This window comes from Larus michahellis, chromosome 4 (genome assembly GCF_964199755.1).
Source record: "Larus michahellis chromosome 4, bLarMic1.1, whole genome shotgun sequence".
Classification (NCBI taxonomy): domain Eukaryota; kingdom Metazoa; phylum Chordata; class Aves; order Charadriiformes; family Laridae; genus Larus; species Larus michahellis.
Genome location: NC_133899.1, coordinates 81,965,781 through 81,992,108, shown reverse-complemented (window position 1 = coordinate 81,992,108; position 26,328 = coordinate 81,965,781). Strand labels below are relative to the sequence as shown.

Sequence of the window (26,328 nt, the reverse complement as noted above, 5' to 3'; positions counted from 1 at the left end):
TTTAAAAATTGTTTTATACTTTGTGCTGTGTCTTGGGATTTCGTAATGTGCTCACTTTTTGCAGAAATACACACGAATCCATTGAAGTTCCTCATGACAAAAAGTTCTCATCTAAAACATGTTGCCAAGTTAGTTGGAATCAACTTATTTATCAAAATAAGCTGCTTATTAATGAGAGTGGAATTTGCAAATCATAAAAAAATTGATGGGAGTATTAATATGCACTACACGCTATCTTACTGTTGCCTTATTTTCTTTGTAATAATGGTTAACAAATGTATTTGTGTCCGAAAGAGGTCTCATGAGCAAGATAAAGAAAAAATGGTTAGCCCGTAAAAAGTGCTTGCCAGCTAAAAATGTCGTTCCTCTCAAACTTTATGAATCCCCTCTTTTGTATTTAAACTCATAAATTGCAAATTATGTAGCTTTTTTGTGTAAATTGCTCTGGAATTTTGAATGTCCAACATTGCAAAACTTGAGAGTTTGCCACAATTTTGGCGTTACGTTATTGACTTATTTCTGGCATGTCTCTCCACCTTAATTCATGTATATTTCTTACAAATGTACTGTATTCCAAGAAGTGCAGAAGCTGGAATCTCACACTAAACTCTTCTTGATCTTCTCTGTTTGCAAAATTATTTTTTTCCGTGATCAAAATTAGTTCAAACTAATGCCTAGCTTAGATTCTCCTGTGCTTCATGTTTTAGATATCTGTTTTTCTAAACTGTAAGATTTTATAGAAGTTGTCCTGTGTATGCATCTGTCTTCTTATACGGTAGATTAAAATTGTGGTTGAACCTCTGCGCTATGTCACATAGGCAGACCAGTTTGTCTACATTATTTCATAATAAAAACAAACCGTTTGAGCCTTCAGGTTGATAAAAATAAAGTGTCTTTACTTGACTGTAAATGAAAAGGAATACTGGTATGTTAAGGATATGTAAGAGTGGGATCAGACATTACTGAAGTACTTAATTACTCATTTTGATAATTGTGATGCAAATAGCAGCCGCCTAAAATGATCATGCGGTCATGTTTGAGATTTGAATTGGTTGAAGACATGTTGTTTATTCTGGCTGAAGAAGAGGATAAAACTTTAGATTGGAAGTTAATGTTCTGAAGAGCCCTGACAACATTTTGTTTTTTTCAAACTTCAACATCTTTGGTTTCAGCAGGAACTTGAATATTGTCAACAGCTTGTTGCAAAACATCTGTGGACCAGGAATCTAAAGACCAAGTTCAAGAAAAATTTTTGCTGCCAGTTCCAAATGTTTTTAGAAGGAAGACTTGAGGAGGTTTAATTACTGGAAGATTTCTGGAGCTTTATCCCGAGTCCTCCATGCACATTATACAAAGTCATTGCAGGAGACGTTTCTCTAAAAAGCTGTTGTCTTTGGTTAGCCTTGCCGAAACAGAAAAACCCTCCTGAGATTTTTGTTACAATATGTTAATCTAGAGACAGAACTGCCCCAAACAGTTGCTCAGTGGATTCTGTTTCTAATTTCATTTTGATTAACACGCTGTGTTGGAAAAGAAGATCTCCAAACTTGTTTAGGCCCGTAATTGCCTCAAAAAGGAGGATACTGATAGAATGATGCTGCAGTTCTCTCTTTAGAAGAAGGGGTTTTTTTGTGTGTTTTTTTTTTCTTTGTTTGTGATTTTTTTGCTAAGATAAGTATTGAAAAGTCTTAACTTCTTATTGATTAAAGTAAATTATAATTCAGTACTTAAGACTGAAGTAGTGAATACCATAGAGATGATTGAGAACAAGTAAGATCACTCAAGATCCTAGATAAATCTAGACCGTCCTTTTCTACTGTATCCTCTGACGTGTTGAAGGCCATTGTGGAAGGGTCTAAAGTCACTTTCTTTGCTGTAAATGGTTGTTCCCTGACACAGGGGCAGTTCCTTAGAGCTGCTGTATTCAAGGCTTATATCACAACACCATGTTTTATTAAGATTTGACAATTTTAAGTCTGCAGCAACTTTGGTTGACAAATCTCAAATTTCTATGACCCATTTTTTCCCAGGCTGGTAATATTGCTGAGTTTCCTGCCAAATGAAAACATTTTCAGCAGTATGTCTGCTTAGTGCTTCTGAAAGTGCCCAGTTGTAGCAATTAGGGAATACCTGTTAAAAGTGCCTTTTCAACATCACACAGAAAATCAATGTCGGAGGGATGGGGATATATGCTAGTTCCTAAGATAGCAATTGGCCAACTGTGTGACTGATCAAAACATGTATTGTTTTACCAAACAAACACTTCCCTTGATTTCTTTTCTGCTTATAATTGGCCACATATTGCAGCTCTTGTCTCCCTCTCTTAAAAGCAATGAATCTTCTTTGGAACATTTACGTGATTAGCACTAGAATTAAGAAACGACCTTTAAATTTCAGCAATGTCAAATACAGAATTATGCATTCCTTTCTTTACGATTAGCTCACAAATGCTTTTAGAGCAAGGATTATTATGAAATGTATTTGGATTCTTTTCGCCTTTTGTTTTTGTTTGGTTTGGGGTTTTCGGTTTTTAAGGCTGAGTGTGTGTTGTGACGTAAGGCAGAGTGGCCATTTGCCTCTTTGCTTTCATGGCAGTCTTCGTTCCATAATCTTAGCTGTAGGCAGTCTTAGTTTTATTATGTAGCTTGTATGTGGGATGAATGTATCCTTCAGTGGGCTGGGGCACCCATCAGCATGGTTCTGTCACAGTGGAGTTGTCTAAAATCCACATCAGCTGTCAGTAGGAACTTCACTGATGTCTAGGAAGCTCAGTGCGCATGTACTGTCAGTGTTCTCTATCCACCTCCTCTCACTTCTTTTAACAGACGATACGCACAGCTTTTCCTTGCTCCTTCCCTTTTCTGAAGTTCCTTTTGCTCGCTTAGAGGTGATGAATTTGCTAGTCAAATGGGTTTGCTGTGCGACAAGGAATCTTTATATTTCATCTGAATTTCTTGTTTCGGTAAAATGTTTCTAGTGAACTCATTAGCAAATGGCTGTAAGTCAGTTGTTTGGGGAGATGAGTAATTTTCCACTCTCAGCTTTCTACTACTGGGAAGTAGTAGCATCAGTTTATACCCTACTTTCTGGAGTTTAGAACAGTTTCCAAAACAATGTGGAAATACTGGATTTGAAATAATTCTCTAGTTCTGGACAGCTTTCTGATATGCTGAAAGATGTAAAATACGTAGTTGAGCATCATCTTGCCTCTACTTAGACGTGTTTTGAACAATAGTTTTGAAGTGTGTGGGGGAAGGGAAAAATGAGGCATTTTATGATTCTGTAATGGTTTAGAAAAAGCACAAGGCATTAGAGCAATTGAAAACAATTCTCGTTGCACTTAAGTAGTGCAGTAGGTCGATGACACTTTGCATGCAAAGTTGATTACTGAAAATGTTAAGAAAGGAGAAAATATTATGCTGCAACTTTAAATGCATCTTGAAGGTGCATTTAATGTCACTTGTAACTTTTAAATCCTAATAATATTGGCATCAAATCATAGAAAGTGCATCATTAAATCTGCATTTCACTCATGAAATATATTTGGTAATTATACAGCTGTTAGCAAGTCATGGGTTTTACAGAAACAAGGATATGATCCAGGCTTTGTGTTTGTAGCATTTCTTCCCCTTCTAGTAACTTGTATTGCAAAATGTCAAGTTGCAAGCTATCATTCATAGATCGACATTTACTTTTTTTAAGGCATGTATCAATGATAGTATCAAAATATGTACAGTTTTTTCTTTCTCAGCTATAGAGTTCCTACTTCATGGAGAACAGAATGTTAACCTTTAGAAACTCATAAGAGTATCAGTCAGTGTATAGATTCACAACTTTTTTGTTTCATTGCTAATTTAAATCAAAAAACCCAAAGTAGTTACGTATGCGATTTGCTCTTTTACTATAAGCAAGACATTGTTCTTGGTCTTTGTTCTGTGCTGTATGTTTTACTTTACCCTGCAAGCATACCTTAATTCGCTGCGTAAGCTGTCTTTGTGGCTGTTGTTGACCACTTGGAGGCAAAAAGAGAAAACGGACAGTAGAATAAGAGTTTTGAGGAGCAAGTGGACCTAAAGATTACTAAGATAGGAAGAATAACCATAGTTTTAATTGTAACCACATTTATTGGCTAAGCATCGTTGTATCTGGGGTTTTACATTAAATCGTGCAGAAATACATCCGTTTTGGTTTGGAGAAAGACGAGCTGCTTTTTTTCTTGTGTATATTGTAAGGTGCAATCTACTGACGTTGCACTGGTAGCTATGAACGCACCTGATAGAATATACCACATTCTCAGTGTAGGGGGGGGATTCCTTTATTATTTTATGATGTTTTTTACCAGCAAGTAAATCAGAGAAGTAAGGAAGAACCTTCAACAACTGAAATTAAATCTGTTAGTGAAAATCTGAGTGATTTCATCCAAGGATATTAAACAAGTGTTCTTAAAATTATAAAAGTCTTAACACATTTAGCTAAGCACAACTGCATCTTACTAAATGCGTAGTCACCCCAGAAGTGGAAGAACGCCCAAATTGTTCAGATCCCATCATATCATTCCAGAAATTGTAATGACTATTATTACGGTTAGAGGGTGGGGTCAGTGCTTCAGGCAAGAGGCCAACAAGTAACATATTGCTGTGCCAGTTTTATGAAGATGGGTTTGCAGAAGTGGACAGTGTTAGGCAGTTTAGTTCTGTCAGTTTAAATTGTACATAATTTTTTATTAATATTGTGCATAGGAAAGTCTTTTTCTTGTAATCTACAACTGAAGAGCTAAAATATGTAACACACTTTGTTTCTTATTGCTGTGATGTCATATTTAGGAAAAAGATCATGGATTACTTTGTTTCTGAGGCAAGATCTGAGATTTTCTTTCACAACCTACCAGTTTAGTTTTTACAAGATGTGAATTCCATCTAGGAGTTGTTCATCTCTGAGATTGTTTGGGGTAGGATACTCAATATATGCAAAGAAACATCAAATAAAATTCACAGTGGTACGGGCAAAAGCAGACGATTCTCTCGGGATTGAATCACGGCTACAGCATTGCTGTCTCTTTTGTGGTTTTGGGGAAATATTTTTTGTAATGGGCAGCTTTTGGTGAGACACAAAACCGAGGTCTGCCCACTGTGAGCACTAAAGATCCGTCCATACAAATGTAGGAGTGTTATCCACTTTGTTTTCTTTAAAATTCTATCTTGTGTAATGACATTCTGCCTACGTTTCTCCAGCAGCTTTCCGGTGATGAAGTGTGTTGTGTCCAGCTTTAAAATAGTTTTGAAATTTCCTGAATGGAGGAAAAAAGTTTCAAAAAGGGCATGTTACTCTTCATGAGTAGGACACCACTGAAGTATATATGATCAAAGTGAGCACTGTTGAAAGCCAAGCTGATTTGGATTGCAAAAGGTAGTGAAGAGAGACTTCTTTAGCTGTACATATGGCTACAAAAAGAAATAGCAGGACTCTGTTACACTGTGAAGTGTTGATTAAGGTGAAAAGTCTTCATACAGTCCCAAATGAAATTGTCTGCTGCAACTATCCATGGGTTCAAAGGCAAGATGACTAACGAGAAAAGAATTGGAAAGTAGCATCACATCTTGTGCCTCGCTACAAACAGAGATTTGATTTTAAGATTTGTTGCACTGCTGTTGGTGGCAATTGGTTGAAGTATATGCTGATTGAGTAAACTAAGGATTTAAAAAAGTAAATAGTGCTTCAAAAATTAAGGAAAATCATGTCCAGAAGTTTTAATTTAACCAAACTATTTCACAGGAGGACAGCGTGGAGATGAGAACATTTAAAGTGCACTTGAAGGCTTTCCAGTGTACGCTGATTTTGGGAAGTGTTGAAGAAAATGAATACCTGCATCAAAAAAATTTGTTATTGTTAAGTGTGTGGTTAAATAAGAAAAATAGTAAAAAAAAAAAAAAAAAAAAAAAAGGGGGGGAGGGGGGAAGAACGTGTAAGAGTTTGTGTAAGGGGAAGCTAAAGTCTTGTCTATTTTTTAAAATCTTGACTTTGCTGTGTAAGAGAGAACCCCAGAAAGGGTTACATATAGGAGCTGATGTAGTTGGAGCAAGGAAAAAGCAGTTGCTCAGCAGGATTTTTAAAAATCAGTTGAAATAATAGTGCTTTAGTTGTTCAGTATATAGTGATCAAGGGATGTGGTATCGCAAACCATGTACTTAGCAATAGAATGTAAAAGGAAAATATTTACTAGAGGTTATAAAGGAAACAGTATAAGATAAAGCAAGATTAGAGTTGGAGGTAAGTAAAGAATGGGTCAAAAAAGATGCAAGTCAGTGGGTGACAGGAAGAGTAAGTGGTCAGCTATGGCAGAAAATTACATTTTCCTGGATGCTGGTGGGAAGATCAACTGAAATAAACTTTGTGGATAATGATTCAAATTTTGGTCTGCCGCTCAGTCTGTAAACATGTTTATATATCCATTTCTTATTCTGAAGTGCTGATATATCTTTGTATATTGCTAATTTCTTTTGGCTTAACAATAATGAAACAAATTACGTCTTTTTGTTGACCTTTCACTCATTCCCTGGTGTGGTGGTTATCTCACTGTTTTTGAACCATAAAACATCTGAATCGGTTGGTGAATTGAGGACATGGGACGTCAGTTCTCTTACTGGCAGTGTGGAGGGGGCTGTTTGACAGCTCTGCCGTTACATGTGGACATTTGATAGCAACTTCTGTGTCTTGGAGGCATCGTTTAGCTGTGGTTTACAAATGAAGAACACCAGTCCGTGAGCTCTCTCATAACTTACAGTTTCAGATAACATTGTCTAGATCCTGGCAGAGCTGTTCTTTCCATTCCCTCTCCTTAATTTTGACCTACTATTGTGGTATGTTTTTCTTTCCTGTATCTGCTGCTCATCTGCTTAAGTCACTTTTCTCTTGCATTCACTTGTTTATTTTATTTCATTTTTTTTTTTAAAAAAAGGAGACATATGGAGGAATGTTTTTAAAATGCGTCAGTTGTTCCATGGTAATACAAATGAAAATTTTTAGATTATAGCTATGAGAGGTTAAGTTATGAAAAGAGAGTTTAAAATTTTGATGTTTTATTAGATTAAGGGTAATTGCTTTGGGAAGGCTACGGACAATTTCAGTAGGCTTGTATGTCAGCCTATCTGTGTTTCCTGTAATCGATTGCTTTCTATTTGCAGGGGGGGAGAAAGTTAAACCAGGTCTTTAAAAATTACTGCACAGCAACAATTAAGTCAAGGTACTTGTATAGTTTTCTTTTGAGAAATTCCTCCCCAGGTGCAGGACTTTCCATTTCCCTTTGCTGAACTTGACGAGAACTTTACACGTGAATCTAGGAGAATTCCTGGATGTAAGTTGTTTGGATCCAGGTTAAATATTAAAAAAGAATAAGTTAGTATAAAACTATAACTGGTGTCATCTAGCTGGCATTTTCGGTGTACATATACTATAGATATTATAGCTTCTTATTATTTCAGTATGGACTATCTCTGAAAATATAAGCTTCAGTCTTTCAAACTGGCAGTGCCAGTGTGAGTTTTTTCACAATAATACTAGGAGGAGCTGGCTCTTTTTAAATGCATTTATTTCCTAGCCCTAGGCAAAGTTTTGCAAAAGATGAAATTCATTAGAACCTTTGACTTCAAGCTTTATGTTCATGTATTCAAGGTTTGAGCTCAATTAAAAAGAAATTAGAACATAGTTCTGGCTTTACATGGGTCGTTCTTTTTGTTGTGGGTGAAATGTGGTTTATGAAATAAAGTGCAGTAACTTTCTGACTACTTGCAGAAATGTGTAGGCCTGTGTTTACGTCTCTACACAACCAGTGTAGTCAGGTTGCTGAGGCTTAAATTTTTAAAGACATAGTTATTATTCTGAAAATCTGTGGGGGGTGGGGGATGCTATTTCTTGAAAAATAGTCTGTTGGTTTCTATTTTGGTACTAATCTGTGCATAATTGAAAAATCATTTTGGCAATCTACTCTGAGTTTATCTGTGTTGTCCAAATCCATTAGGTAGTATCTACTGCCTGTTATGCTTTTTTGTAAGGAAAGGAATTTGTTTGTTAAATTGCATGGTGTTGATTAGCAAATATGGAAATAGCAGAAAAGTTATGTAATGTTCTAAAGGGTCCTTGAATCCCCAAATACTCTGAAAAATTGCTTTTCTTTTGTGCTGTTGTAGATTGAGCGTAGGGCAGTATCATTGACTGTTCAAATGTCGTGGGTCAACACATGTTTCCTGGTATGCAACTGTTGAAAGAGTTTTTTTTTTTTTGCCTGTTTTTCTGTTCTTTTTTTTAATGTAACCCATACACACATTGTCAGAGCTCATATATTATTCTTCTAATGTTTCTCCAGTATTGCACATTTATTTTCAAATTTTCACTTAATTTCTTTGGAGTTTACAGCAAATATTTTTCATATTATTTTTCTTTAGTGTGATCTGTTTCACATTTTGTAGACTTAGGAATGTAGGAAACATTGATGCATCAGGAAATGCTGCATGCAGTGGGGTATTTCTGCTCGTCTTGTATCATTACTCCTGAGACAAAATGATGAATATGCTGATATATTTGTAGGCAGCTTTGCAGTCCTTGCTGTTCAGACGAGACCGTCATGTCTGAGATGTTGTCATCTTCATCACTTATGACACAGTCGTCATCTTACCAACATAGATTCTGTCTTGTAGTAGCATTTTATAAGCACCTTCCTGATACATTGAATTTTAGTTATACTCGGAGTCTCTAGCTAAGCTATGTGTTATTACTTCTCTATTGAAATGTTACCTGACATTTTCTGTGGTCTAAAGCAGTGACTTCAAACTTTCACAGCCTTGTAGGTGTCAATGCTGAACTACTAATGCGTTTTAGACCTTAGGTTTCGGTCTTCTTTCAAACTTGACCATAGCAGCAGTGATTTGCTTGGCTGTGGGTAACTTCAAACAGTTTCACAGTCTTCTAGACTTCTTTATGTTAGATGAGGGGAAAAATAAAAGAACCAAAAGTAGTTCAGTGTTTCACTGGAACGCTGTATAATTTATTCTTAGTAGTGAAAAAAGCCTGAAAGTTTTCAGGTGATTTTTATGTTGCCTGTATCATGAAAGAATAAGTAGTCATTCTTTCAAAAGAACATGTTGTCCTTTTGGGTAGCTGTATTGCACAAGTGGTGTCCAAGTCAAAAGTGTGTTGTGGGTTTTTTTTTTGTTTGGTTTTGTTTTACTTTTTACTTTTCCTGCAGATGGCTTCCTCTTGGGTATAATTTGGACTAAAATTCAGTACTGCTAAGTGTTTTGGCTCTTTATTTTATTCAAAGTATGTAAGACATTACAGATGTCTTGAAATATTTCTGTTTCCTCTGTATGCTTATGGGACAGTAGAAGGGAACCCCCCACAGTTGACTAGTGTTTCTATTTTTATATATAGGAGTACCGCTAACATTTGATTAATTCTGGGAAGAAACATGTTAGTTATTTAGTGTTTTCAATGAGAATGTGATCGTTACAGCTTAATTTTCCATATATTAATTTCTACTATTTGATAGATTCTTCTGTTGTGTAACAAATATATGGTAATACTTTAACAAATGTATAATAATAGCAACAATATATTTTCCTCATTTCTTGTGCAGTTTACATGAAAAAGATGTGGTTTCTGGTTTAAGTGAAAAAGATGTGGTTTCTATTTCTACTCCCTGTATTTTATAAGATGATCTATAGTTGATGATGTTCAGTTTGAAAGAACTGTAAGGGCAGCCCAGGTGCCTTCAGATGTAAGAGACTGGAATAATCTTACCAGTAAAGAACTAAGAGAAGGCCTTTTCTGGGCGTGCTGTCACTGCAGAGGACACTTGCATGCAGCTGAATTGTGCAAGTGTGCTTATAGGGGATATTTTTTCTGCACTTGTTAGCTGTTTTGGGACAGAGAGCAAAACGTGTTTTTTTCCGAACAGTAAACTTAACAGCTTACATTTGTCAGTTCTTTTAACAATACATTGGTTTACTTGATTACTAATAGCTGGCATTTTTAAGCAGTAAAATGTTTTACAAGTATTGAATCTGGCCAATTATTTTGTATTAAATTATCAACCCGAGATAGAATTATCTAATCCCTACATTTGTTCCTTCATATCCAGTCCTACTCAATACTTTCCAAGAACCAAATTTTACGATATAAAATGATATAACATTTCGGGTATGTTGCTTATAAACAATAAATTTTACTTTCTTTTTAAAACATGTCAGTTTTTATTTTTAAAGATTTGTTTTCTTCCCCTCCTCTTCCTGGCTTCACAGAGAAGACCACGTGTAATACATCAGTTTATTTAGTCTGACTAGAGTCTGTTAATTAGCACTGATTTGTGATATGGTGTCCAGCAATTCTAGTTACACCAGCTAGTTTGTTCTGTCCAAATAGATAGTGTTCTTGAGATCAGGATGAGAGCAGAACATTTCCTGAGTTTAAGGGAATTGATTGCACTGATGATACCAACATGTCATATGCTACACAGGTAAACAAGCAAAAAAAATCCCTGAATCCTTCTCAGCTTGATTTGGTAGAAAATTCCTTCTCAGCCCTTGGTTTGGCATGTTGCATTGCAGTCACATAAACAAGACAGGCCAAGCCAGACTTCTCCGCAGTACCTGCCAGCCCCATGAAGTGCTGGATTGCCGCTGCTGGCTCTCTTGCAAAAACTCTGATCTCCGTTTGGGTATTCAGGTGGAAATTCTGTCTGAACCTCTATGAAGGCTGAAGCTCTGAAGTATGAGATTTAATTATAATCGTATCATAAAGTAGAGCTTCAAGCATTATGAGCATGTTCAGGTCCTGAAAAGGAAAGAACAAGAGGTTTCATATACAGATTTCCAGGTCCCGCACGAGTCTGGGCTGACTTGCGCCAGCGCATATGGACTGAATAATTTCTTCCAAAAGCTGTTCAGTTTTGCTTGAAGGACTCCAACTCCAGCTGAAGGGAGTCTAATCCTGAGAAACTGTTCCAGTTTTCCATCCCCTTCACTGACTAGAGAGTGACATCTTATTTTGAAGTCTTAATTTTTATGATGATGACTTCTGGATCTTGTAATACGCTGAATCTGGAACACTCTTATCTGAAATCCTTTTGCTAGCAAACACCTTATCTACATATAGCTACTCTATAAAGTGCTTCTTAACTCTTTCTGCAATAAACTAAAAAAGCTGAGCTCTTTTAAACTCATGATATGACACTTGTTTTCCAGCCTTAAGGGTTGGGGTTTTTTGGTCTTACTTGGAAAACTGTCTTCTGCATTCTCTACACCATGTTCTAAAGTGATTTTCTTAGATTTGTCGCTTCCCAGTAATGATACTTGGGAAGGGATGGGGCTTTTTAGCTGTGGGGAGGGTGGGGAATTAGCTAATGCATCTTCACTAGAGGTGGCTTCACTGATGTGTGTCTCTGCCAATGGTTATCTTTTCCAGTCTGTCAGCAAGCTAGTCTTTTAATCCATGGAATATATGTCATACTAATGTCACCCAATGTACTTTTAAAATATAATAGTTGCAAATCATCAAATCAAATATCTTTAATAAGAAAAAAAGAAAAATGTCCAAGCATGCCATGCGGTTGTGGTTGCATTTATTAGCTGCATTGTATTTCTATTACACCACCCCCAAAAAATTGTTTTAAGGCCTTGTTTTCTACAGTACACCAGTCATCATTCCATTTATGTCTTTGAATCTTGTCTCTGATAAAGCTTCAAATTACCTTTGAGTAAAAAAAAAAAAACAGACCCCGAGCTGACTCTTGTGCTGAGCTAGTCTATATTTTCCCATGAACATTCTTTTTACCCTTTTAAAGCATAGGAATAATGGCTGGATTTTCCAGTTGCCTGGGATTTCCCCCCTTTGGAAAACTCATGGAATCTTAACTTCAAGGGTGGAGAGCTCCTCTGTTCTTCCCTCTTGCCTGGAAGTTACTTGAGCCAGTCTGTTTGAAAATGTTGAATTCTATCAGATTCCCATGTTTTCCCTTCTAAATTATTTTTTTTATTATTCTAGTAACATGACAGAAGCATGCTCCCCATAAAAACTGTTAATGGTTTTATTTTGTTCTGTTTTAATTATCATGTGGTGGAGAATGGAGAACATATAAGTTGCAGTCTTCTGGTGATTATGCAAAACTCAAGTTTACGATGTCTTCCAAACATGGAGTACACTGGAGAGATGCCAAAAGGGCGGAAAAGCAGTTGCCATGATAAAATAGGAACTTACAAGTACAAACTTTCTTATTGCCAAATCTCTCTGAAGTTTCATTTTGACAGATTTTGGAATCGGTTATTATAATCTGAGTTAAGGAACTGCTGAATTCTGCAAAGGTACCTGGAGGAAATAGAGAATATTCATCAAAGTAGCTGCTTACTGGCATGCCAGCAGTGCGTGTGAAAGCATCTGCAGTGGCACAAAGCCTTTTTTGTTCATACTGGAGCTTTTGCCAGACAAACTTTTACCGCACCCATTGAAGACATCCTGTAATGTAGTCCCATACTAATGCCCACTGTGGGTTATAATCCAGGCCTCAGTTTTGTGGGAAGAGAGGACAAGTACGTCTCGTATTGTTGATCCCATTTTTCTGCACAGGAAACAGAAACTCAATGGAAAGCACCAAACTTTTCAGCTGTCTGTCCATGCTACTTATTTTACTGTGATCTTAGTGAGAGTGCTGACAGGAAATGCATTTCATATTTTTCTTAATTAACGCTGCGGAAATGTAAAATTCAGTAGCAGCAGCCAATGTCAGAACTTCATTAATGGGATACATTCAACTCGCAATCCAGTAAATCTTTTTTTTGTTTATTTCAGGTCCTAGTCTAGGCTTTCACTCACATAAGATGTTTCTTTGCAGGATTTTTAGCCATTTTTCATTTTACTATGTTTATGAGTTTTCTCTTCTGTTTCTTTGTGGAAATTCACGCCTGCAAAAGGGAAAATCGATTGTGACCGTAAGTGGGAAATAGCAAGACGAGGCATACCAGCAATAGCAGTAAATTCCCAAAATGAGCAGACCAGAAATATACCGCTCTTTCTGTAATTTCCTTTGCTTCTTTTTCAGTTCTCTTAGCTGAATCAAGCTTTTGGTGCAGTGACCTGTTGTAGTTATCTCTGTCCCTTGCATCCCCGATCAGCTTGAGGGCGATGGGGAGCAGGCAGGGCCAGGTATTGTGCCAGGGCTGGTGGGAGCGGTTGCCACCACCTTTGTCGAGGTGTCAGGCTGTAGGATGTGGTCCTGGCCATGCTTGTTTTTCAGGCCTTCCACTATTCATGTGGCTAGTGGGGTCCATGCTGGGCTAGGTACTGCCAACCCATTTAAACTTCCTCTGACTTTCCAAAAGCCCCTTCCCCATGCCAGCCATTCCCTCCTCCTTTCCCTTGATTTCTCCTTAACTTGGTGCGAGTGGTGACACTGTGAGGGATGTGCTCTCTCTGGGCTAACCTGGCAGAAAGATGCTTGGGGGGGTGGGTCTTGTCCATGCTCCAGATCTTGGAGGGACACTGGGTTATAATGGTGTTTGGATATGAAAATGAAAAAGTAGGACAAGGTAAGGCAGATTAATATATTTTAACTTGATGTCTGGTGTCCAAAATGGTTTAAAGAGGTAATGATAATTCACTGGGATAGATGGCACTGCCATTTTGCTGGCATTCTTTCTAGGGGATGGTTAGACCAGAAGATCTGGTCTCAGGCAACCCGTTTGTTTCAGTCCATGGAGGGGAGGTATCGGGCAAGGCGAGATTCAGAAGTTAGCTGAATCCTGTGCAGGTTGAGTGTGACCTACCCCAAAACACGGAGATTTTCGATAAAGCAGGGGAGCTTTGGAACGACCTCGCTGAGAGCCAGATGCAGAAGCACATATCCCTTCCCGCAGTTACATGCGTTATCGGGCAGCCTGCTGCTTCTCTTCAGCTGGGTTCCTGTCACTCATTCTGCCACTCCTCTGGGCACTTTTTGGAACTGAAAGGGAGTTTGAGAGTTGCATTATGAAGTGGATTATTTCAAAAAGAAATTGATTATCATTTTGTTTAGACCAAGTGCGTTTTATTCAGGGGGTTTAAGATATACATTACCCTTTTTGTGGTTTGTTCTATAAGCGTATGTTCTAGTCTAATTTCTGCTCTTTAATTTAAGAGCAAATTCTGACTCTTTAATTCATTTGCGTATTTTAGGACTTCCTGTTCTGTATTTTATCATCTTGAGACTGTTGGCATCCGTCTTAAATCTCTTAAGTCTATTTTGCTGCAGCAGTCACAGGCTAGTTGCTAGGCCTCTGTCAATCCAGATCAGCATTGTTTTTGGTATACACTGCATTACCACATGCTTACATGCACACACGCACACCCCCCATGTGTATTTTTTGAAGTGTTGAGTCTTCATACCCTTTTCTGGCAGATATATTCTAAGGAGTTATAAGATCATGAATGCAAAAATGTTAACACAAGTCTTTTGCCCTCCCCCCCCTCTTTTTCTTTTTTCCCCACAATTGGTGGAGAGCAACAGAGTTTATCTTCAAACCCGGTAGCAAGGCTGGATGTGGTATTTACAGGGTGGTTTAGTATCTGATCGTGCAGGCGTAAGCTATAAAATTTATTGATGCATTGAAATAGTTTTTTCTGCTTGCGTGTTGAATATTCAATATTCAGACTTCTCATTATTCTTTTGACCAATGGTGTCACTGGCAGCAGTTATTTCTGACTAACAAGCATTTCCTGGTAAAAAAATTTTGTAGGCTGGCTATGTGTTCCGGAATTTCAGTTACAAGTCCTGAGTTTAAATTTATGACTTTTTAACTTTTTGATGAAGTTTAAAATGTATATTTAAAAAAAAAAAATTCTCTGGCATAAAATATATGCTTCAGACACCTAACGTATTTAGCTTTACATATTGATGTGTGTGAGAATTTCTAGTTACTGTCCACAGTTGTCTCACTCTCTTTGCTTGACGTAGCCCAGAGCATGGTGGGTGTCTTGGGTTTTGTTGGAGGTGGTGGTAAAAAAAAAAATAAAAAAAAAATTCTGGGTCCAAGGGTCTCAGAACCTTTAAATTGCCGTAAGATTATCTTGAGGGGCACTTGGCTGAAAACAAGAGGAGGCAGCATGGTTTAAATAAATGAATAAAAAGTCCAAACTATTAATTATTTGTGCAAACCTGCTAATGTGATTTTCTTACTAAACATGGTTAGAACAGAGATGTTGGAAGTTCATTTTGAGAAGAAAACCCCATTCAGAATGTCATCGTTAATCCTGTACTATTTCTCAAATAAAGGCATTTGACTAGTTATTTGTAAATCACCACACCTGTAGTCTAGGTTGGTTTTGTTCAGAAATAGTCAGAAGATTATTTGGCAGGTTTTTATTTTTTTTTTTAATAAGCCACTGGGGTGGAGATAGTAAGTGTTCTGAAAGCAGAAAAAGAAACCCATGCCAGTGGGTGTAATTTTCTTTCTAAAAGACAGTTCAAATATTTTTTCATAAGACAAACTGGGTATACAGTCCCTGTAGAAATGCTTTTTACACGTTTGGGTTTTCAGCATAGCGGTTATTGTGGAAATGTGTTTAAAATCACACAATGTTATGAGGTTTTAAAAAAGTAAAGCAATGAACTTAAACCGATTGTTTTTTTCCTGTGCCTGTGTAGATGTACACCCACGCTTATATATTTATCAGTATGCGGGGGGATGACCCTAATTCTTGATGAATGTCAGTAAAAGACTTCTTGATCTCTATGACTTAGGAGGATGAATTAGCTGATTTTAGTTGAGATGTTCCCAAATATTTTAGCTTGTCTTCTTTTGTTGGACTTTTGCTGCAGGGTCTCTGTGGCAAGCTTGAGCATCTTATCATTGAGGATCACTTTAATCTGTAGGCCAAATTAGAGAATACCTCGTCTGTCACTTGTGCAGGATTAGTGCCATTGCGAGATCTTTCAGCAACTTTCAGCCTTAGGAAGCCCAAGAATGCAGCTGAGGATCTTTTCTCTGATGGGAAGTGTTTCGTACTGTCTTTTTTGACATGGTTTTTACGTTTGACTGGGGAGCTGACTACTGAGGTGGAAATGTCCACAGTGTGTGGGGAGTGTCTGTGCAGGCCAGGAGACGAAAGATTATTCACCTGTAACTCTTCTTGGACAGGAATGTCACCTGTAGTCACAAACAACCCTCCCGCTGCTTCTAGTGTGTTTTCCCCGAAGTATTTCAACCAGTTTCAGGTCTGAGAGGCTACTGGGCAGGTAGTATCCAGTAACGCCAGCGTGTGCGGGCACCTAAGTGTGTTCTTTCAATTTGCAAAGGGGAGAAAGCAGTTCCTTCATTTCCAGTGAACACTGTGTATTTGCACTCCTTTGGCCTTTCCTCTGTCTCTGGTGTGTCATAGGTTAGAAAGTCTGAAATTAGTGAAATATATTAATGTTGGCTTCTTAAACTCTTTTTTGGCTTCAGCGGCTGGGCGGGAGAATTGGGCAGCTGGTTCACGTGCACCTTTGTGGGAGATCCTGGCAGCAGGTTCTGGCAGTTCACGGGTGCCATGAGGTGACTGTGTAAGGGTTCATCATGGGGAACTCTGTATTTCAGCACAGTCCAGGGTAGAAAAGGCCTTTATATTTATTTTATGATTAAAAGCTATTTTTTTTCCTTTATGAGTGAGTTTAATTATTTATTGTCAGAAAATTCCACCACACTTGAAATGGGCTTTTACCTGGAAATAATTTGGAGTATACTTCAAGTGCACTATTTTTATTTTAGGCTGGGCTAAGGATAAATATGCAGTTTCTTAGATACAAGATGTTGAAAGGCAGGAAGATGTAATAAAATTCAGTGTATATTTTGTATTCTGTTTACATTCAGAGATATCCCCAAAGCTCCAAGCATTTCCTCAGATTTACAGCTTCATAGCATTGCTTTTTTATTATGCCAGTGAGCATTGTAATTGTTTTGTTTTGTTTTAAGTAGAGGTATGCATCTGAAAAAGAAAATTCCCTTTGCCAAAATTCCATACATAAGTGAATGGTGAAATGGTGAAATACTCAGCAGCTGGTGCTAGGCCTTGCAAGTCCAGATGGAACAAACTTCCTTCACATGATGTCCAGAACATAGCCCTTTATTTTCAGGGAGGTTTGTAGAAAAGATGATGATAATACATGTTAAAAACAAAGCACAGTTATTTGAAAAGTAAAAGAAAGCCTACAGAAGCAGACTCAATAAAATGAAACTCTATGCCCAGAGTGATCCAAAGGAGAATCAAATGCTTGGTGAAAGAGGCAGGATGTCTGTGTCAGATGTTTTACATTCTAAAGTCATTTGGGGATCTTTTAATTCAAGTCTTGTCAATAGAGTTCAAATGTCTATTCAGGTAGCTTTGGATTTTATTTAACAAAGAACAAGTACACAAAAATATTTTGAAGAAAATACATAGTGTGAGAATATATTTTAAATATAATTAATTATTTAAGTGCAGGGTTCTGTAATGGTATATCACTGACCTTGTCTTCTGTTCTGTATAAACTCTTCAAAAAATGCTTTCAACAGATGACTTGTAAAAAATCATAGAATCATAGAATCATAGAATTGCTGAGGTTGGAAGGGACCTTTAAGATCGAGTCCAACCTTTAGCCTACCCTGACAAGAGCCACTTCTAAACCATGTCCCTAAGTGCCCCATCTACCCTTTTTTTAAACACCTCCAGGGATGGTGAATCCACCACCTCCCTGGGCAGCCTATTCCAATGTTTAATAACCCTTTCAGTGAAAAAATGTTTCCTAATATCTAATCTAAACCTCCCCTGACGCAACTTGAACCCGTTTCCCCTCGTCCTATCACTTGTCACCAGGGAGAAGAGGTCAGCCCCCATCTCTCTCCAGCCTCCTTTCAGGTAGTTGTAGAGGGTGATAAGGTCTCCCCTCAGCCTCTTCTTCTCCAGGCTAAAAAACCCCAGCTCCCTCAGTCGTTCTTCATAAGGTTTGTCCTCCAGGCCCCTCACCAGCTTTGTAGCCCTTCTCTGGACACGCTCCAACACCTCAATGTCCCTCTTGTAGCGAGGGGCCCAAAACTGAACGCAGTACTTGAGGTGGGGCCTCACCAGTGCCGAGTACAGGGGGATGATCACTTCCCTAGTCCGGCTCACCACACTATTCCTGATACAGGCTAGGATGCTGTTGGCCTTCTTGGCCACCTGGGCACACTGCTGGCTCATATTCAGCCGGCTGTCAACCAACACTCCCAAGTCCTTTTCTGTCGGGCTGCTTTTGAGCCACTCTGCCCCAATCCTGTAGCGCTGCATGGGGTTGTTGTGACCCAAGTGCAGGACCCGGCACTTGGCTTGTTGAACCTCATACCATTGGTCTCAGCCCATCGGTCCAGCCTGTCCAGATCCCTCTGCAGAGCCAACCTACCCTCAAGCAGATCAACACGCCCGCCCAGCTTAGTGTCATCTGCGAACTTACTGAGGGTGCATTCGATCCCTTCATCCAGATCATTGATAAAGATGATATCATGTCGTAAACTTTCTGAACAAGTTTTTTCCCTTTCCTGCTTTAGTACTGCCGTCAGAGGTAGTGGATTTCTGATGGAAAGCTGACCAGATCGCTGACACAGAAAACAATGTAAAGTGCAGAGAGAGCAATCTTCCCGTTTGTAGCTATACAGACCCAACTAGAGTATAGGTTCAAGTTTTTGTTATGGACTTGGTTGTGCTCTAGGTGCAAACAGAGAGGTAAATGACAAAGTTCTAACATGCAATTCAGCAAAAGAGTAATTCTGATGAACAGATATGGAGGGCAAATAATATAGTTCTGCCACAGTAAGGAATACAAAGGACTAAAATTTTTCTCTAATGAAACTTGAACACTATATAATTACTGCTCAATATCATAATAGTATTTAGTCTTCACTTCCACAGTACCCAGTAAGCCTTCTTCCTACATCCTAATTCCTCCAGTACTTTAATAGACATTGTGACTATTTTTAGATTTTCTTCAAATTTTTAACAGGCTTCAGGGTGCTCCCCAGGGAAGTGGTCATGGCCTCGAGCCTGTTGGTGTTCAAGAAGCATTTGAACAATGCCCTTAGATACATGGCTTAACTTTTATGTTGCCGTGTGTGGAGTCAGTAGTTGGACTCGACCCTCACTGTTCCCTTCCAGTTCAGGATATTTGATGATTCTGTGATTCTAGACACCAAAGCTGTATACCGTATATGTCAGGTATATGCTGACTTATGCAAATGATTTATTTTAATAGAGAAGGACAAGGCAAGGAGTAGGAGTATGGCTATGGCTCTCAGTGGGAAAGAAAGAAAAAATTTATAAATCAAGAAAAGATGATGTTTTTGGGTTATAAAAATTAGAAGAAACAAATGTCCTTTTAAACATTATTAATCATGTCTAGACTTTATAGAGAAGGCTTGTAGTGAAGACACACAAAATTTTTAAAGGTAACAAACCCAGCTACACTGTTTTAAAACACTGTGCCTCATTTTTAAATCTGTCTGGTTTCTTGTTTAGTCTGGAAGCATTTGTGAGAATAATTAAGAGAAAGATTCTTGCTTCAGTGGTCACCTGCAGTTTCAAACAATGCTTGAAATGTCATTTCAGCACCTTGAATATAAGAGCTGTTACATATTCTTCAGCACAACTTCTCGACATTTGCACCAGATTTTAGAAGGCAGTCAGTTGTAATGTGGAGTTGATTTGAAGCACTTGCCACCACTAGAGGCTTATTTCTGTAAATAGTGAGATGAACAATCTGATTCTTTCTAATTTTCAGTGTCTTCGATAGAAGCTATGGTTCTGGTTCCAAGAATTCTGGCAAATAAGTGAAACAATATGGGAGTGTGTTCATTTTTAAACTTTTTTTTTCTTGTTTACTGAAGAAGCACATGACCTTTGAATTATATTCACAGTGGTGTTTTGGTATAGCATCTGGTTTGGTAAGGAAACATTTTCCTGTTCTTAGTGGCCAGACTGTCCTGGTAATCGTACTGGATAGTAGCTTGTATTTATACTAATTTGGAAAGTTTTTCTCAATGTTGTTTGCATTTCAAATATTAGACTAATATTTATTACCTTATTTTAAGGAAACTGAGAATCATTCATTGTTTAATGAGGAGCATGTTGTCTTTATCCTCAATCTCTGTATTTATAAATTCCTTCCAGTTTATTTGAAAACACAGATTCTCTGTGTAGCCAGCGAGTGTACTCTACTTCATCTGTTTTCCTTAGCAATCATTAATTGTTGTTTTCTAGTAAAATAGTTAAATCTAGAAAGTATGTGTTATACACAAGATCATTTTGAAATCGGGGAAAATTCTTACTGACACGAGTAAGGTTTAGAATGCATAAAGACTGAGAGATTGCTACTGAAAGCAGATTGCCTAGATCAACAGTCGCTTCTGATAGTTAAAAATTTAGCCGTTGGTTTTCCTGGTGTATTTCCCGTTTTATAGGGCAGGTGTTGGTATAAAGACCTGGCAATAATGGTCTATTACGGTAAAAATAATTACTTTAAAGTGCATTTTATTTTAAAATAAAATAAATACAGAAAGCATATTCAAAATGAATCTAGTGATCCCTCAAAATTCCAAATTGGTAGATCCTGTGTGTATCATGTGAAAACCAGCTATGCATTAGCCACACATCCCAAGCTCATGTATTTGTCATTTGGGTGCAGAATACGTTGGTTGTGGATTTGGATATACCAGCTCTTCTGTGCTTTTAGTCGAGTGGTGTTTGTTGTGTGCAGAATAGTCGTTTGTCCAGGATTTTCAGACAATCAGAAATCTGATAGATTGCTGCTTCCAGGTGTGAGATGGGAAATTACCTGTAAAATTAAAGGGTGATGGCACCAGCAAGGTTTTCCTGTCAGAACTGGTAAATTTGGCAGATCTGAAAGAGTGTTGAGATTGTCAACTCAAGCGTTCGGGCTTAAGAAGTGCCAGAACCAGGACTGCATAAGGAACCTTAATTTGACCTACCCTGTATGGATGATTCAGTTTTAATGGTATGGCACGGAAAGGTTTTATTGATTAACAGAATCTTACTGCATTCTTTGCATTTTGGCTCATACTCATTGAACACATAACTTTTCAGGGTTTTGGGAGTTTATCTTATTTGAGCTACAGATTCCAGGCTTCATTTACCACACACCACCTAAACTCTGCAATACATACAGAACTCTAATGATTTTATTGTCAAACTTCTTTCATGATGCTTTTGTTATAATGTCTGTATATATCGACCATATTACACTATCTTTATAGCAGTCCTGTAAGATTAATAGTGGTATCTTCTTATTTTTAACTGACATAGGATGAAAAACAAAAGGAGATTAGGCCAGCATTATCAAAATCATGGACTAATACTGGATGCTTAGCTTGGAATGACTAGGATGTCTTTTTTCAGAGTACTTTTTGATGTTCAGAACAGTTATTCTCAGATGCAGGAGGTTGTGCTTAGCACTTCTAAGTATACAGACTCAGAAGTGTTAAGCTGACTATCTAGAATATAAAGAATGTAACATGAGAAAACTTTGGTTCTGAAGATTTTCCCAAGACCATAAAGTAAACTGTGTATCACAAGCAGAGTTTTAACTGCTGTTCACCTAAGACTACGCAGGTTTTATTGTAGAGGTTCTAAAGATGAATCTGTAGTAATTGTTAGTTTACAACTTACTCTTCATGCTCTTTCATTTTGTAGCAGCTGTCCAGGGGAAAGAAGCAATTGCTGGAACATGAGATTTTGACCTATTTCTCTGTTTCATTTGGTGTCTGCATTGTTTAACAATTCTAGAAATATTTTTTTGGGTGGTGAGGTTTTTTTGCTTGGGGTTTTTTTTTTTTAATTGTTATTATTCCTAATACATACGGGGCAATTACCTTTGCCTCATGTAAATTCTAAACTTACAGTTTTGCTAATAAAAATACCCTTGTGAATTTTTTTGTGCATCTTCATCAAACTGATTTCTGAATTTCAGCACAGTCTTCCATTACTGGGAACAAGTTATTAGCCAATGTTGTACTCCAGTCATTTAAAAACGAAGCAAAACCACAGACTTTTCCCTTTGCTTTTGAGCTGTAGTTCTCTTTTTGTTCATGCTGCCTGTGCATCTCTGTTCTGAGGTCAGAATTGCTGTCTTCGGTTCTGGTGACTTGCACTGCCATGGTCCCAGTCAGCTTGAAGGAACAAATAGTGAAGGATTTAGGCTGATTTGACGCATGTTTTAAGCATTGCACATATTTACTCTGCTCATCGCCGCAAGAGCTTGGAAATATGTAGTATTCTAAGTACATATGAAGTATTTGGAGAACTGCGGGCTGAGTCCAAGAAGCAAGTGATTTTCTTTGTCTCTGAGACTTATGAAGTCACGAAACTTGAACATATTTTTTGCAGGGGTCACAAAACTTATGTTGCTCCTATGGTATGACCTCTTAAAAAATTTCAAATGTTCACAATGAAGTTTAGAGAGGTAATCAATAAATGGATGAAAAATATGGCTCTATAAATAGTCTTTTGTAGGAGTAAATATTGAATAACTTTTCAGGTTGGTATAAGTGGAATATCTATGTTTGGTTAGATAAATTAGTGGAGAAATAAGTGGAGAAACTAAAAATGTAGAGATGTTTCAAGACACAACAACTTTAGCTTCAAATTCTAACCTGTTATGCAAATGAAATCTGCATGACACGTCAATTTATTCCTGTCGTTGCTTGTTAAATCCTGCAAAGATGGTCTTGAATACTGAATTCAAAAGAACACATCTTCAGTTCATAGAGTTTATATCTCCCTTCATGTCTGTAGAGCTACATTTATATCCATCTGACCAACTCCAAGACCTATTGGGTTTTTCCCATTTTCTCCAAATTTTGCAACCCTGCACGTGCTCACTTTAAATAAAATGAGCTTCTTGTTTCAGATAATGTTCTGTTATATTGTTTAAAAATATCTTTCGTATTCCTTAAAACAATTGCTATCACTGCTTAACTGTGTGTCTCACTTTTTTTGTTTCTTTAGTTTTGCCAACCTGGAGGATGGCAGCTTTCGAAAGAGAGAAAACAGCCAACGTTCTTTGTGGTGGTTTTGACTGACATAGACTCAGAGAGGCACTACTGTTCCTGCTTAACTTTCTATGAAGCAGAGATTAACCTGCAGGTAAAAACTTTACAATAAGTAACAAAAATGCACAAAAAAGTGTCTAGAAACAATAGATTAATGCTACAGAGGACACCTTTAGAAAATATTTTGCTGTTCCTGCTAAGGATGTATTTTTGGTCATACAGAAATGCATGTATTTTTGCGCAAAGGTAAGCTCGATGTACTTGTTTGCGTTTGTGGTTCTTTTATCTGCTTTGGGAAAAAAAAGAACCAAAAACATTTAATAAATTTCTTTTTCTCCACCACATATTTGTTTAATGGGACAGCTAAGATGGTGTTCCTTTCATTTACTTCCGTGTTTGACATAGCATAAATGATTCTCATCTTTGTTCTAGGAAAAATGTTTATTAACTTCTGCTCCCTCTGCTGGCCACCTCTATCAGGCCAGCACAGGCCAAATGTGTATAACTATGCTGTAATGTATATATGTATTTCACTAAGTGCATTTATTGGCAAGATTTTTGTGGGTGTAAATGGCAAGATTTTAAAACTGATAGAATAATTCTTCAGTTTTTAGGTAGGTCAGATTTTGGGTGTCAGCTACTTGGCAAGGTTTGTTTTTAAACATGTATGTAATTATTTTTGGGCAACCACAGTCTTTCAAAAATAGACATTTTGATTCCCATTTAATGTAAAGTACTTCACAGAATCACTGCTATGACATAATACTTGGAATCTTTAGAAGCTAGAACCTAGGGAAAACCTAATCCAATCTGTAATTGCGGACTATCATTGTTATGTTTTGAAATATTTTTTTTTCCCATATGAAAATTAAAAAATAAGTAAAACCTTGGCATTAAATATATTAAAATTAGTTAAGATTAAATAGATGGCTAAGTATTTTTTTTGCTCTTTTAGTGAAGAACTGTAACATTGTTGATTATTTTAAGAAAATGCTTTTAATAATCCTAATAATATGCTTTTTATAGGTGCAATTGGAAGCCAGAGAATAATAGTAGTTCTTATTTCATTAATGCTACAGTTTAGCTGGATATTTTTGTAGTTTATTAAAGGCAGTTAAAAGCAGAAATTTATCCAAACAATTAGATGTATTTTAGTCTTAAATTTTAGTGTAGATCAAGTGACATCTTCCCATTAAAAATTTTGTCATTATTTAATGTCTGTCATCTTTCCTTTATTTTATAAGTAAAGAGTGAAATATTCTACAGCAATTTTTTCCCAGCTGATAAAAATTTATAACGGCTGATGCTTCCTCCACTCTATGTTTTTCATAACATATACTAAATTTAGCAAACTTGTTATTTATCCTGTGGTTTCTAGCAGCTGCTTTTGATTCACTATCCACATCTTTCAAGTAATGCTCATCACAAAACATCCAGTATTAACTAAAAGGTTTTTTTCTTATATTGCCTAAGTATTAATACAAAAAAAACCCAAATGAAAAAAAAAAAGAACACCAAAACTGAGTGCAGCAGGATGTTGGTTCTCATAGTGCCATTGCTGGCTGTGTTGTAAAGAATGCATATTTTTCAGATGAACTTGCTGTGGTGAAATTTATTCTATGACTGCATTGTTTATAGCCAAACTTCCTGTTTCTTTCTAAAACCCAAAGAGAATAATTGAACGTGCCCTGTTACATGGTCATTAGACAAGAATTCGGCACATGTACATCTGTAATGAAACATAAGCTTATGAAGCACTGGGCTATGAAAGTAATACTGATTTAACCATTCAGATGCATGCCTCATTAAACAAACACTCCACGAAACGTAACGTCCAGGACTTGAAATGAAATCTGGACAGTACTTTTCACAGTTAAATACAGTTCAGGTTTTTTTTACCAAATGATATAACTCACTAAGACAAAAGTAAGATTAAATTTCAAAAAAAAGAGGGGTTACTTCTTTCCCAGTAGCCTTCACCAGGTAAATGTTGCTGATACATGAGGTTGGTTGGAATTCAAGTAGAGCAGATTAGATGTTTGGCTTGGCAGAATCATCTTCACAAAAAACTGGAATCAACCACTTGGAAGTTTCTGCAAAGTGAAAACAATCTCATTTCTCAGCTTGTGAATGCTAGAAGAGAACTATTGAACCTTTTTTGAGCTTCCTACATAGTAATACAAGAACGTTTTTGATACAATTGCTCAAGGTGGGTCTGAGAAGGCTACTTCTGTCATTCCAGTTACCTTCATTCCTACTTCAGCTGTTTGTTACACGATAATTAGTAAATAAATCCTACCTGAAAAGTAAGGAGATTGTGCTCACGTGGTGTATCTAGGTGGTACCATTTATAACCTAGGGTGCAAGATTAATATAGCAACTGTAAAAGCTATACAGTCTGCAGGAAAAAGGTATTCTCCGTGGTATCTCTGAAAGCCCTGGATTCAGTTTAATCTCTTGGCAGTTGCATGTCATAACAAGTTTTCCAGAGAAAAGCACAGGCTCTAGTAATCAGCTGATGGCCTATTTTCAACTTCCTTCTCCTGGACAGAAAATAAAGTACTACTTTATTTGTTGGCATCTGTGAATCACTCTCTGCATTGTTGCAGTACGGTCATTCTGAACTGACCCAGCATTTATTATCTGCAGGGATGCTGGTCAGTTTGATTGGCGATCAGCTCTCATAAAGTTGTGATAATAGCTCAAAAAGATAAATGTTACATTTATTCTGATTAGTACTCCACATCTGTACTCATGAGGAAGGTGAACACATGCTATTCTATGAAATATGTGAATAGAACTCAGTGCTATGGAAGCAGATGATACAGCTTCGCCATGTAATACTTCATTAATTGTTCTGTTCTATGATGCTAGTCTCACTTAATTGTCCCAGTAACATTTGTTAAAGCCGTATAAGGATATGTTCCTTATCTGAGATTAAAATAAAGCATTCGAAAGTTTGGCCTTAAGAGGAGTCTTAAAGTTTGGAACGTGACTAGACTACTGGAGGCAGTCTAATAATGAATTAACAATGGTTAAACTGCTGTCATTTAAAGACTTCCTTAGCATGTTTCAGAGCAGTTCAGTGTGCAAGTTCTCTCTCGCCTCAAGTTTCTACCAGTAGAAAGTGTAAAGAAATCTGAGATACTGCACTGGTTTCTGCTTCCAGCTTTTTATGTCTCCAGCACGTACTCGGTGTGACCTACATTTCTGTCTGGCTTAAGATGCCATTTAGATGCTCTAGTGAATATAAAGTTGG

General features: G+C 37.3%; 1 protein-coding gene across 4 annotated transcripts in view; it reads left to right on the top strand.

Annotated features, from left to right (window-relative positions):
• Positions 1–26,328, top strand: part of SBF2 (SET binding factor 2) — a 269,535-nt gene that overhangs the window by 89,155 nt on the left and 154,052 nt on the right. For all 4 annotated transcript variants that reach the window (XM_074585940.1, XM_074585939.1, XM_074585938.1 and 1 more), the window contains exon 3: positions 23,026–23,163. In XM_074585940.1, coding sequence (XP_074442041.1) covers positions 23,026–23,163 — 138 coding nt within the window. The remainder of the gene's footprint in view (positions 1–23,025; positions 23,164–26,328) is intronic.